The sequence below is a fragment of the Artemia sp. Qi Xiang Cuo genome, chromosome 5 (assembly GCF_049724085.1).
Source record: "Artemia sp. Qi Xiang Cuo chromosome 5, ASM4972408v1, whole genome shotgun sequence".
NCBI classification, from domain to species: Eukaryota; Metazoa; Arthropoda; class Branchiopoda; order Anostraca; family Artemiidae; genus Artemia; species Artemia sp. Qi Xiang Cuo.
In genome coordinates, this window is record NC_142798.1 from 38975858 (window position 1) to 38990115 (window position 14258).

Here is a 14258-nt window from a genome sequence, read left to right on the forward strand (position 1 = left end):
ATTATGCTGATTCCAAACATATAAGTTTAATTAAGCTTAATGAAATATAAGTTTCATTAAGCGTGTTATCCATCAGAGTCTACCAGCCACAGAGAAGATGCCTTATTTTTGAAAAAGGGGAGAAACACCCTTTAAAAGTCAAGGAACGTTAATGAGAATCACACCATCAGACTCAGCTTATCAGAGAACCTTATTGAAGAGGTTTCAACCTCCTATCTGCAGAAATGTGAAATTTTCTATTTTTTACCGGAAAAAAGGTCACGGATGCGTTCTTTTTTTCCAGGGGTGGTCGTATTGACCCAGTGGTCTAGAATATTGGGAGAGGGCTCACTCAAACAGAAATTTTAAGTTCTAGTGCCCTTTTTAAGTGACCAAAAAGATTCGAGGGCAACTAGGCCCCTCCCCGTCCCTTTTTTCCCAAGATTGTCCGATCAAAATTTTGAAATAGTAATTTTATTCATCATAGTTGAAAGGCCTAATCACTTTGACTTTGGATATAACATGACCCCCCCCCCCCCGGGCCAGTCCTAAAGTAATAAAATTCGCCCGTTATTTACGCATAGTATTTGTTATTGCGAAGTATGCATACATTTTAGGGTAGGGGGGATGAATATTCTGCTGGGGGGTCACATATATGAAGGGGGTTGCCCTCTCCTCAACACCTCACTCTTTACGCTAAAGTTTGAATTTTGTCTCATTTCTTTAAGAACGACTCCTGAAACAAAAGAGTTATTTAATTAGATCAATAAGAAGCCTTCTTAAAAGTACTGACAAACTTTAGAGTAAAGACTGAGGTGTTGAGGAGGAGCCAACCCCTTCATATACGTAATAATTTCTGTTTGTTTTAAGTTTTAATGCTGCTCCTTACTTGTAGTTGAAAACGCTTTTTTTTTTGGTTTAATTACCTATAAAAGGGAATTTTTTTTCACTAGAATTTTTTTTATACGTCTTAAATGTTCGGTTACTACGGGTCGTGGTTCGTAGCTGTCGCTGCAGCCATGTTCGAAAGCTATGTCTGTCAGCACAATATTGAAAAGGAAGCACAGTACATGGATGCTGCCAAATGCGGACAGACTCGACCGAAAGTTGAAGAAAAGGCATATAGATTCATTAATAGGCAAAAATGAACTGCATCAAAATGAAAAAGCCTACCCATAAGGTTTCAGCCAAGAAGAGTGGCCAAAAAAGTAAACATGAAACTTTTCCTTTCGCTGATTCGAGATTTTGATCTGAAGAAACTAAAGTACAAAATAGTGGCATTAAATCCAAGAGAGATCACCCCTCAACAGCTCACGGATGTATGGAGAAAAAGAACGGTTCAGTATAGATACGTACGTAAACAGGAGGGGGGGGGCTGTCCTATCAATGAAAAAAAAGATAGAGGGTAGCAGTTTTTAATATTGTCGAGAATGAAACTGAATTCAAGTGCTTTAAACGGGTTGCTCCTTACCTCAAATTCATTGGAAAGAAAAGCTTCCTGTGAATTAGACAAGTAGAAACGTGCAAAGAAGTTGACAATCAGCAAGACTAACTAGTCCCACTGAAACCTTGTTGTATGCAATGCAAAATTAATGATGGATTTCGACAATATGGTGATAGGTAAGACTCATCTTGACTAGAACTTATCTTTACTTTGGTCAAAAACCGAAATGATGAGTAAAACAATGTCTGTTATCGCCTACACTCCGGTTATAATTGATGGAGTATGTCTCCCATTGCAAGTAAGGGATTTAGTATGTTGCAGGTAATTATTTGGTAAAAAAAAAAACTGTCTTCCTAATTTAGTAACTGACGTAACTGAGATTGTTAATATATGCCGTTTCAAGAGGATAAAAAAGAATAAATTAGAGGCTTGAATTGTATAGGAAACTGACAATTTCAATGAGAAGTATTTAGTTATCCTAGCTCTGATTTTTATCTTTATTTTTTATTCATTTACATCTGGAGCCCAGAATCGATAGAGTTTTTTTTTTATAAGTTTTTTTTTAAGACATGTAAGCTCTTTGAGCCGCTTGCAAAGGGTCACCACACATCCTAACTGTGCTGCTTAGATCCTCGTCTACAGCATCTTTTATCTATTATTTTGAATAGTCTAAAAGAGAATTGTCTCTAAAACTGGAATAAGAAGAATTTTGAAATGTCCCTTTGATAGGAATAAGGTCCAAGTGACCAGACTTAGAAAGATTTAGTGAATAACAACAACAAAAACAAATAAAAACACAACAAAATGAGTTGTCAACATAATGTTGAGTTGGTAAATAGTTTCACTTCTTTTGTTCTTTTAGATGCTAAGCCTAGCTGTTTACGTCGGTTTTATAAATTTGGCACTAGCTAGCTATGGAAAAGGAATGTCTAAGCTTTATCTGCCTGCACCTCCCGGTGAAAGGCCCCCTTGTGCAAAGGAAGGAGAAACATATTGTAATGAAGTTGACTATTATCCTGCGTAAGTATATATTTGTCGTTCGAATTTAGTACCTGAAGCTAAATAGAATTTGCATAGTTGAAGACAAGTAGACAAATTAAATTTGTTGTGTCTATGTCAAGATTGGGAGCAATTTTGTTCTTTTTATTCTTCATTTTTTTGTATTTTTTAGCCTTTTAAAAATATCTCGTCACTTTACCGTTGTAGTTGGTAGTTTTTAAAGTTTAAAATAAAGAAAGGGGCTTGACACCCCTTTGAAAAGTTCAGTGACGAGGAATATTGCTGAGAAAAAAAATGCAAACATCAACTAAAACTCAAAAAGGAAATTATTAGCAAACTCTGCTATTTAACCACGCCACAAGTCTAGAGATGCAAAGGTCATATTTATTAGTTTGTATTTTCAATTGCTCTCCTTTTAAAACGGCAAAAAGTGCCAAAGTAAGTATTATTACAGCAGATTTGCCAATTCAATGTTACCCAATATTTAGGTGACGCCTACAATCACGACCCAAGGGGAACTTTCTCCTCTTGTATACCCAATTTTAATTACTAGTCCAACAAGTATTAAATATCAAGTCATTCCTTGATTTTTTTTTTTTTTTTTGGTGGTTCATTATGTTTGATATTTGAGACAGTAAATCGTATTCCAGTCTACTCTCGAGTTGAAGCTTATGATAAAGTGGCGAATGAAATTAAGATTTATAATCCTTTGTGAAAGTCTTGTAAAACCTTGGTCCTGCTGGGAAGAACAAAATGGGTTGACCTTTTTTTATTCTCCTAAATTTCTTCAGGTTTTAACCCACACGCTTTTTCTGGGTCTGAATACAATTGCGGTTTCCAAACTAGATCTCAAAATCTAAAGCAGAACTTTAAAATACAAGTCTTGATTTTCATCGAACCCAATAAATATTGGTCTTTGGAATTCATGTTTTGCTTCCGATTTTGAAATCATGTGCGTTTGTGACTGCTGAATGAAGTGACTGCTGAGTGGAAATATACAAGAGTGGAAACTGGTGTTAGTGTCGACAAAACCACCAACGCCATCTAGCGTTTGGTTTGCCATCTCTTGGTAATTTGTTAGTGTATCAATAAGGTAAAATTGGTGGGCCTAATCTAGTTCAAAGAATTAGAGCAGTGGTAAATGTATCAAACCCAGCTGTAGCAAGATCTGATCTTTATTTATTTATTTTTTGTATTGGATTAACGACGCTTCTTGACTACTTAGGTACTTGCGTCGGCCCGGCGGTGTGTTGCTACAGCCAGGTTCTATCTCTGGGCACTACCAAGCTGAGTTCAAACCCACTGCGCCAATATAGGACAATCTAATCTATAAGAAAAACACAATTGCGAAGTTTGAAAAAATGCCAGTTGCCTTTTACCAGACTCTTTTGCTTTTTTAATGTGGTGCCATCTATGTTAAAGGCAACTTTAGAAAGCTTTTTGAGGGTACTTAGACTTCCCGCTTCACCAATATTTTCATAAACATGCTTTAAAACTTCATCAATTTTGAATGCAAACACATAGTGTAATGTCCACTCCCCTTTTGCACACTGGAGGGTGAATAAATCCGTCTTCGCTTTCGACTAGCCGTTGGTGTTATGAAATCATTGCTGCTGCTGCTGCTGCTAGTATTTTCGATAGGTCACTGGCAATAGGTTTCCAATTGTTGACACTATGGAATTCAATTCCTTCTCCTTTGATTGCACTGCTGCAGAATCTTGAAGAGATGTTTCCTGTTTAGGGAGATCGGTGATGACGGTGGGTCGCTCACGATAAGGTCTATGTTTGTCCACACGTCGCAATGCATCTTGAAGTAAAACTAGCTTTTTATCGTCGGCAATATTTTCGTCATTAATGAATTTGCTTAGATTGTCTTCAAAATGTTCTACGGGCGAGAGGATAAGTTCAAATGGCTTCAACTTATAGGGTTTGGCCATTCTCTAAAGAAAACTGTTTACAAGTCCTGCAATTATTGGCAGTAAAAGTGTAAAAAAGCTACCGCCCGCTTGAAGGAGACGTTTTCTTTTAAAAAATTTTCCCTTGTTTTTGCAAGTCAAGGTGCGTACAGTAGAACAATGTTGCTTTGACTGTTGTCTAACACTTTCTGGCAATTGTGCATTGCCATCAGTTAAATTTAAACAAGGTTCTGATATTATACTAATGAAATCATTATCAACACCATGTTTTAGTATAGCCTTCCTGAGTGGAGGTTTTGAAGTACCTTAAACGGAAAATAAATGCCATTGTTCGTGTAGTTTCTTCAATGTCATAATGGCAACTAATAGCTTTTTCTACTGTTCACCGGAAGATATACAGTAATTTCTGTGTCGAAAATATCTGTGACTACACGTAGATCCTCGGGTGCGCTCTGATTAAGATCTAGCAAAATGTACCCTTCGGGCTTATTTGTCTCCTGAGTGTACGCTGACAGCAGAAATTTGGGGGTGCCTGGATATATTTGCTTATTGAGGGTTATTAGCGAGCTAGAATCACGAACAACTCGGTAGATAATATAGATGGTGCAATTCAAAGCAAGGATTCTCATACATTAGCTCTGATGAAACAGATTGTGTAGAACTAGGGTTATGGAAATGTATTCATGATGAGAGCGAACGGTAAACAGCTGTAGCATTTCCTGTGAGAACTGTTCAATTGATTCAGCCAAATCATCAGTATTCAGCCATGAGTTTGGTTCAATACTATTGAAAACATCAAGTCCCCGTATGAATTGTATCGGTATTGATTTGGCAATAGCTTTTATTTGATCGTAGGACTCTTGTCAAATACTATAGCAATAATAAATTTTCTTTGGTTTTTCCAAAAACATTTTATTACAATTTTGTATTATTTTAGCTAAAAGTGTCGTTTTCCCAGACATTGATGGGCCACACAGAAACAACCTGAATGCTGTTTTAAATTGATACATACTGCTGTTGACAACAGTCAGACTGCAACTAACTGTAAACCATACATGTCTAATGAATAAATAGTAATTTTCCCATAGATCTATCTAGTACGTTAACAACAAAAACAATATTTCATTCATTTATTGAACAAAAACACTTGTTCAACAAGAACAAAAACACTTGTTCAACAAGAACAAAAACTCTATTTGTTCAAACAAGAACAACATTTATTAACATAAAAACACTTTTCTGTTCAAGAAGAACAACATTTATTAACATTTTTTTTCACTTTTTTTTGTTCAACAAGAACAATATCAAAAAACACTTTTCTGTTCAATAAGAACAACACACACTGTTTGTACAACATTTATTGTAAAAAAAAACACTTTTTGTCCAGCAGCACTATTTGTACACACGTGCATTTTTGTAGAATAGCACACTATTTGTACAATAGCACTTATTGACATAGAAAAACACAACTTAAAATAGCACAGTTGAACACTATGAATTTAATATGGAGACCCCCCGGGAGCCGTGGGCCGAAGGTCGGCCGCGGGCGGGACCCCCACCCTCCGGGAGCCGAAAGCCGGCCGCGGGCGGGACCCCCACCCCCCGGGACCGTGCGGAGGGCGGAACTGTATACAATAGTCGTCGTCACTGCTGCTGCTCTGCAGGTTGGGTTACATTTGAGCATTTGAGTTAATTTATCTGGTTAGGTTAGGTTAGGTTTGAGCATTTAAGTTAATTTATGGATTTGTTGTCTCCATAGAAAAAAAAATTTGGACCACAATTTGCTTTAAGGGTTAGGTTAATTTATCCAGACCAAGTTGTTTGCGATAGTCTACACATTCAACCCGGTCTGAAATTCTATAGTGGCCATGGGGGAGTACATTTACACCATTCTCGAGCACAAAGACTTTGTCAGATATACATGTCATTGCATTCTTTTCCACTCTTACAGTATAATTTTTATACTTTAGAGAGCGAATTGCAAGCACTTGTGCTCTTGGCACTAGGCTACTCTCTACACAGGCTCTGTACACACTCATGTTGAAATTGTTCTTTACAAAATGTGTACGCACCCCTTTACACGCCTGTTTTACATCTTTGTTGTGGGTTTCTACGGAATAAACTTTAGGACCCGGGAACACCCCATTGGCTATCAAATCACTCCCCGTCTCTGATTTTAACATGAGTAGTTGATTGGGGGCCTGAGGTTTCACCAACTCGGGGTAGAGGGACGGATTCCAGTTAGTGAAATCCATCCGTGAGCTGATGTGTTCCCAATTTTCTAAATCTCCCAATAAATCCCCGGTTTTTACTTTTAAAGGCAGATAATCTGTATCCCCATAGTAAACTTGAACCTCCCCCTCCCTGGGCCTTTGCACCTTGCAAACAGTGTAAAAAAACGAGAACATGAGTTTCTTGGAATTTTCAAGTACTGAACTACCTCCTGCTATATTCTCGTTCAGTACCCCATTTTTTTTTTTCCTTTGTAGAAGAACCATACTTGCCTTTATGCTCGTGAAGGATTTAAAATTGGGGTCGGCAATAACTCGTTCACACTCTTGAAGGTCAGTCACGACGTCGAAACGAGATCTGTTCCGTACGCTTTCACACATTTTGCCAAGCGCAGAATTTAGAATGAGCTTTTACATTTCCTTCTCTACTTTAGTGTTTGCCCGGGAGCGTTCATCAAAAAAGGTGTCGATAAACGTCTTTAAGTAGGAGGTTTGACTGAATTGCAGGACCCTATGTATTTTGGTGATCTTGAAACCATTGTTCACCATCCAGTGCAAAAGCACATGGTGAACAACGATATTCTCTTTAGGGTCCAGATCCGCAATCAGTTTCTTGCTGAAGGGGGTCCAGTGCATCCCCATATCCTCAACCAATGATCGATTGTCTGGACTCAGTGAGTCCTTGGTCACTGGTCGATTAATACAGGGGAAAATAAAATCACTGACTGAACCATGAAGTGCCAGTGGAATGTGACCATCAATTTCAAAGAACCATCCTTGTGGCCCAATGTCCTCGACGGTGTTAATGTCGGGGAACTGGCAAGGATTCTCAAGCCATTTATAGTTCCCACACAGCAAAGAGTAGTGAGACATTGCCGAAGGATACAATGAGTTCATGTCCATGAAAACTGCATTTGACTATGCACCGGTGCTGTTTTATTCGCTTGGATCTGTTGTCAAAACGCGATCTCCATGATAAACATACCCCCCCCCTCCTTGATCTTTCTACAAAAAGGTGTTGATCTAAATCAGTTATCCAGCCTATTTCTTCCCTACTAATTTTCAAAATCAAGTCTATCAGCAAATGTGGTGTGGAAAAATAATACCCTATATCTAGTCCAAACTCTGAATAGATTTGATCTGTGTTCTTGCAGACAATATCTAATAGGGTTAAAACGTCACTGGCCAAGTACAGTCTACAATAATCCCACCCATTTTACAATTCCCCTTAGCCCACACCTTCTTGGCAAATTCGTATTCCTCGGGAGTGCATTCACTGTTGGTGAGTGAAATAAAGAAAGCTTCAATTGGAGGTAGTTTCTCCTCGCTTAAGCGAGTGCCAGAACAGCAATAGTCATATGCATATACACCTTTACAGGTCAATAGGTCATACATTTCACTGTCTGGAAAGTGCTGTTTAAGCAAAGGAAAACTATCAAAATTGTCAATTTTCGGTCAATATCTACCAAATCATATTATTGAGTTAGGAGTAAAGTGAATACACCATTCGATGTCTTTTTTTATGTTGATTACGAATATAATAAGCATTTCTATCGGAAATGAATTTCAGCCCCCCCCCCCCCCTATATAGGCTATATCTAACCTAACCCAACCTAACCTAACCCTGAATGGGCATATATAGGGGTGGGGTTGAAATTCATTTCCGATAGAAATGCTTATTATATACGTAATAAGCATAAAAAAGGCATCGAATGGTGTATTCACTTTAGTCCTAACTCAATAATATGATTTGGTAGATATTGACCCAATTTTCTGCACTTGAATCAATTGACTCAATGCCTTGGGGAAAAAACTAAAAGAATCTGAAAACCTGATTTTATTCAGGGACGTATGCCCGTTATTCACTACCTGCAATTTCAACTAGAGAAGCACCAACTTCTCAGCTGATTTGGGGATAATGTTATAGGTAAATGAATTATTTACCAATGGACTATCTACTCCCCCTCCCTCCCTGTGTATACGTGCAAAAAGCCGGTAAAATAAATTTTAAATCATAATTTGAATTATGAATAAAAACTGGAATAAAAACCTCCTGGCTTACATTCACGTTGCATTATTGATGTGCTAACCTTCTAAAATGACTATCCCCAGATGATATTTCCTGCCACAAGTGATTATGATCTCTGACTTTCCTCTTCCCCCCTCTTTTCCCACTAGTCCCTTTCCCCTTATCCCCCTCTTGAAACTCCCCCTTACAAACCCAGCATATTTTTTTATTTTTAATCGCGAGACGATCCTCTGCAGACGATAGCATAGGGTAATGTGTATTTCTCAAACGAGAAATAGCGCCATTGGCGGTGCCAATTAGTTTAGTCAGTCCCTTGACCATGCACTCTCCCTCATCCAACGTTTCGACTATTTCTAACAACTGCATAGTGTTAGAACTGTCTCTTTGCGCGTGGGCGTAGGAGACTGCAATGGCTCGATGTTCTTTGATTCGATTTGGAAATCGAGGATCGTTCACTTCCACTAGCTCCACCTCACAATCCAAAGATTGTATTGCTCTGGAGGAGGGTATTTTGGAAATTTTTAAAGCGTAAAATGGCCCTATCCGCCGAAACCGTTTCCACTGACTGGCAGCCATGCCGTCTACAATGCTTCATATGATTCCGTAGTTTTAAATCACTAATAAATTGTGACAGGTATGTTGGACAGTAGAAACGTACCCCTAGATCCCTCCCCCTCCGAGAACTCTACTGATGTCTGTAATTGGGTTGAAATGGCCAATTGCATTGGGGTCACTAGGTGGTGTGTACAACAACCAAACCCAGTGCTTCACCACTTCAATCGACGGGCTCCTTACTGGGAACACCACCCCCTTCTTTTTAGAATGAGAGGAAATGAGGAAAGCGTACTTGAAACATTTTTGGCCTGTTTCAAAACGGATTCGCTGAACAAATTGACAACCATCTAAATCTGAATTATATCTTAAAACTAGCCCTCGGTTCACCTGCCCCCCCTCTTAAAATAAATTTTTTTTTTAATTTACAAATATTTACACTTAAATTTTCAACAAGTAAAACCACAGACCCACTCCCATTTTCGCTATAATTCTCAAGATGCGTAATAATGTGGTCTATCCAATCCATAAAAACACCCTCAAAATTTTCTAAATGCAGTTAGACCACTCGCATCTCGGTATGTATATAATGATGATAAACCTCGCTTTTTCCCCCATTTAAATAAAATACCTTTAAAACAATTGAAACCTTAATTGAATCCCTACCCCCACCCCCCACAACTGAATCTGGTTTTCTAAGAGTGCACTAATTCTATCTACATATTCATGGACAATTTCTATAGGGTCAAATACAAAATTACCCCCATAAGCTAATTAAAAGGATCCCCAAAAGTTGCAGTGTAAACGACTATCGTATTTAAAATTGAATTTGACAGTTGGAATTCGGGAAATGTTATAAATTGGGTATTGTTACCCCCCCCCTCCCCTCCCCCTCTTGTATATTATCACCACCCCTCCCCCACATTGTTCATCAATAGGATTGTTCGAAGCCATTTCATCCTCCTCCCCCTCTTGTATATTATCACCACCCCTCCCCCACACTGTTGAATAATAGGGCTATGGGAAGCCACTTCATTAGTTTGAAGTGTGTTCATGTAATCAGTGGGGGGAGGGTTCCCTGTTAATTCCCGGGTAAAATCCTCTAAAAGCTGTAAGATGTTCGGGCTTAGCAAAGGTAAGTCCCCCTGCTCAACTGTGCTATTATCAACATTAAAATAATCGGCTAAAAAATAGTCAATATAATCCGGAATTTCGTTAATTATACCATCCCGTGGTGAATTTTTAGAGAGCTCCACATGCGCGTCTTCTTCCCCAACTGACGAGCAGGAGGGAGATGGCAAATATGGTACCAATACAACCTATAAAAGAAAATAGCTTATTTTCAAAGTGTCTAAATCACCCTGTTTTTAAAATTGGATTATTATTTAAAACGCGCTTCTTAGTAGTAGCAGTATGTACATAGTAGTATTTGGTTAATTCACTGTTCCCTACTCTATATATATTCTGAAAGTTCCAACTTAATACGATCTAAAAGTTAACATAATAGGTTTTGATTTTGTTCAAACAACCCCTCAAAAAAAAATTTCATATAAATACTCTATCTGCTTTGAAAAAAAAATCGGGATCTTTACTTGGTATCGTATCCCTTTCAGACCATCTCCTCTCATTCCGATAGAAAATTGTTTTATAATATTTGTAGAAGCAAGATTAAGCATTCGTTAATAATGCAGTTTATATCGCAAAGATTTTGCTATTTACTATATCGAAATTATGACTTGAATATCCTGCTTTTTTTGGCTTCGCAACGAGAATTTAGCAGGGTAAATGCATGCACTTGGCCTGATTCAAAAGGGGGAACGCTATATTTCCTTTTTGAGAAAAATGCCTTTTAATATCTCTGACACGCTTTTACTGTGTTGATAAAATGGTAAAAATGCTTACATTTTTATATTCCGGCTGCAGTATAGTAGGTTTTGATTTTGTTCAAACAACCCCCCCCCAAAAAAATTCATATTAATACTCTTTATCTGCTTTGGAAAAAACCGGGGTCTTTGGATTATTATTTACATATTATTTAAAAAGTGCTTAGTAGTAGTAGTAGTAGCAGTATGCATATAGTAGCATTTGGTTAATTCAGTGTTCCCTACTCTTTATATATTCTGAAAGTTCCAACTTAATATAATCTAAAGGATATCGCATTTCTTATCAAAGCCTTTATTACGCAAAATAGAATCTGGAATTATTTCGAAGTCTAACGGTAAATTCTCTAACATTCAAATTGACTTGGGAGAAAATTCATTAGTGGAAATAATATTTAAAAACTTACATTATGATTTGCAGTTTGCATGTGGAGGGCTGAAGAAGGCTCATTCTCGCATTGTAGAGCCAGCGTTTGTCTTGAAGGCCCAGGCATTGCAGCTTGCATGGAGGGCACAGAGGGCTGGTAGAGCATGGTCCTGGATGGTTTTGGCATTGCATACTGGCGGGCAACCTCACGATCTTGCGTCGGTGAGGCTGAGATATTATGAGAAGCCGCCCATTCTCTTTTCGGTTTTCTACCTGGCTGCATAGGGGCTGGCACGGATGGGGCTGCCTCACCCTCTCTTGCTCTCTTTGATGAAGGAGGCGCGCATTCTTCATAATTGTCCTTAAAATGAATAAAAAATCTAGTATGGAAAAATGATTCCCTTTTTTACAGAAGAAAAATTAGTACCCCCCACCCCTAACTATAATTTTGTCTAGAAAGCATCCCTTTTCAATAAAGCAAAAAGTAAAAATTTGTGAGAAATATACTAGGCTTAGAAATCAAACGTTTTTATTACACAACTTGTGAAAAATAAACCTTGACAAACATTAGTCTGTAGCCTTAGGATAGAAATCAATGTTTCTATTTTTAACATTTAGAAAAAAATTTAAATGTTCCAGTCTATAGGCTTTAAATTACATAAAAAGATCGTTAACACACAGCTTAAAGACCTAAAATTTGCGATCATAGGTAAAAATGCTATTCAATTTACGCATAATTTAGTCTTCATCAACGCCTTTCAGACTTTTCTTTCTAGCCTTGTGTATCAAAGTTAAAAAACCATAGTTTTCACGCCCCCCTCCTGGGAATATAAAAGAAACTTTATCGATAGAAAGCTAGAAAAAAAAGGAATACATGCATGGAATACATGGACTGGTACTCCAAACGAAATGGACAGAGAACAATTCATTCAGCTGGAATTAAAATACTTACAGACAAGCGTTTAAATCTAGTCTCGCATTCGTGGCAGCCAACCTAGAATGTATATTCGTAATAGGTTGGGTGGAGTTATTTACTGGTTTTTTAATACGATCAGTTAAGTTGTTTTCAAATAAATTTATGTATAGGGCATTAATTGAAAATTCTCTAAAATCTCTATTTAAAGAAATATTACTATTTATTTTGATTTTAATTTCAATTGCCTCTCGAACAACCTGTTTTATGCCTAAATCATTGCCAATAATGCAAGTTTCTTCAAACATTATGTTATGTCTAGGATTATAATATGTGTGACTGCTTAAAGCAGAATCAAAGGACATATTTGTACTATTAGGATTTAAAGCTTTAGTTATGTCATCTTTGTGTTGTTGCAGGCGTTTTTCTAAATTTTAGTTGCAGGCGTGTGCAACAACACAAAGATGACATAACTAAAGCTTTAAATTCTAATAGTACAAATATTTCCTTTGATTCTGCTTTAAGCAGTCACCATATATGATAACCCTAGTCATAAAATGCTTTTTGAAGAAACTTGCCTTATTAGCAATGATTTAGGCATAAAACAGGTTGTTCGAGAGGCAATTGAAATTAAAATCAAAATAAATAGTAATATTTCTTTAAATAGAGATTTGGGGGAATATTCGCTTAATGCCAGTAGTATTGATATAACAGTTCCGAGCAGGCAGGTAGCCAATGTAGCTATAACGCTAGAGAGCGGGGTGTCTCCCTATATAGCTATAATAGTTAAGAGCGGACAGTCCCCCCATATAGCTATAATGGTAAGTAGCGCACACTCCCCCCATATAGCTATAACAGTTAAGAGCGGACAGTCCCCCCATATAGCTATAACAGTTAAGAGCGGGCAGTCCCCCCATATAGCTATAACAGTTAAGAGCTGACAGTCCCACCATATAGCTATAACAGTTTCAAGCGGACAGTACTCCCGCCATATAAGCAGACAGTGTAATGACCAGAATTCAACTTCCGTGAAAATTCGTGCCGATCTGTGTTCAAAGTGCGTGACGTTTCCTTTGCTTGAAATTGTGAAATTCTTTTTGTAATTCAATTTGTTCGGCGTGGTTGACTTATGTTTAACCTTGAACTAATTTACATAAATTAATTTATTATTATTTAATTTACATAATTACATTAATTTACATAAATACATTAATTTACATAATTACATTAAATTTTTTTTTAAATTAATTAATTTACGATTTTTTACATTCTAAGTATCTTCCTATTGATTTATATGAAATTTGTGTTTGATGTAGGAATCGAACGTGAGACCCGTGATTTCCTAAGGTAAAAGAACGACACGTTAATCGACTGAACCAACAAGCTAATGAACATATTATGATTTTAGAAATACATCCAATGAATTGTTTCTGGGACATTGCCCAACTGATGTTAAGCGTCACAATATCATAACAGGTTCAGTCCATTGAACTGGAACAAGTTCAAGCACATTCGATTTATCAATTGTATTTTTGATAGCTGTTAAAAGTTACCTGTTTCGGGGAATTTTTATGACATTATCATGAGAATATGCATATCACGATGATTTGAGATGCATACTAGACAAACAATTTCTTCTGATACTTGGGCCCCAAGTCCTACCCCTATCACTCAACCCTATCCCTCCACCCTCCCTCCAACCCCTCCCCCTCCTCCCTCCCCCCCCCCCCAAACTTTGTTTTTCTTAACTTTTTTTTTTAACTTTGTTTTTTAACTTCTTTTTTAAATTTTTTTAAACTTTTTTTTAAAGTTTTTTTTTTAAATTTTTTTTAAATTTTTTTATAATTTTTTTTTTATTTTTTTAACTTTTTTTTACATTTCTTAGAATGTCATGAAACACACTTAAAACACAAAAAATTTATATTTAATATTTTCCAACTTCAAAATG

General features: G+C 37.1%; 1 protein-coding gene across 1 annotated transcript in view; it reads left to right on the forward strand.

Annotated features, from left to right (window-relative positions):
- The window catches only part of LOC148952122 (protein spaetzle 5-like), a 52042-nt gene that overhangs the window by 5351 nt on the left and 32433 nt on the right, over positions 1 to 14258 (forward strand). Inside the window, exon 2 of the mRNA XM_089089138.1 lies at positions 2286 to 2443. Coding sequence (XP_088945264.1) covers positions 2286 to 2443 — 158 coding nt within the window. The remainder of the gene's footprint in view (positions 1 to 2285; positions 2444 to 14258) is intronic.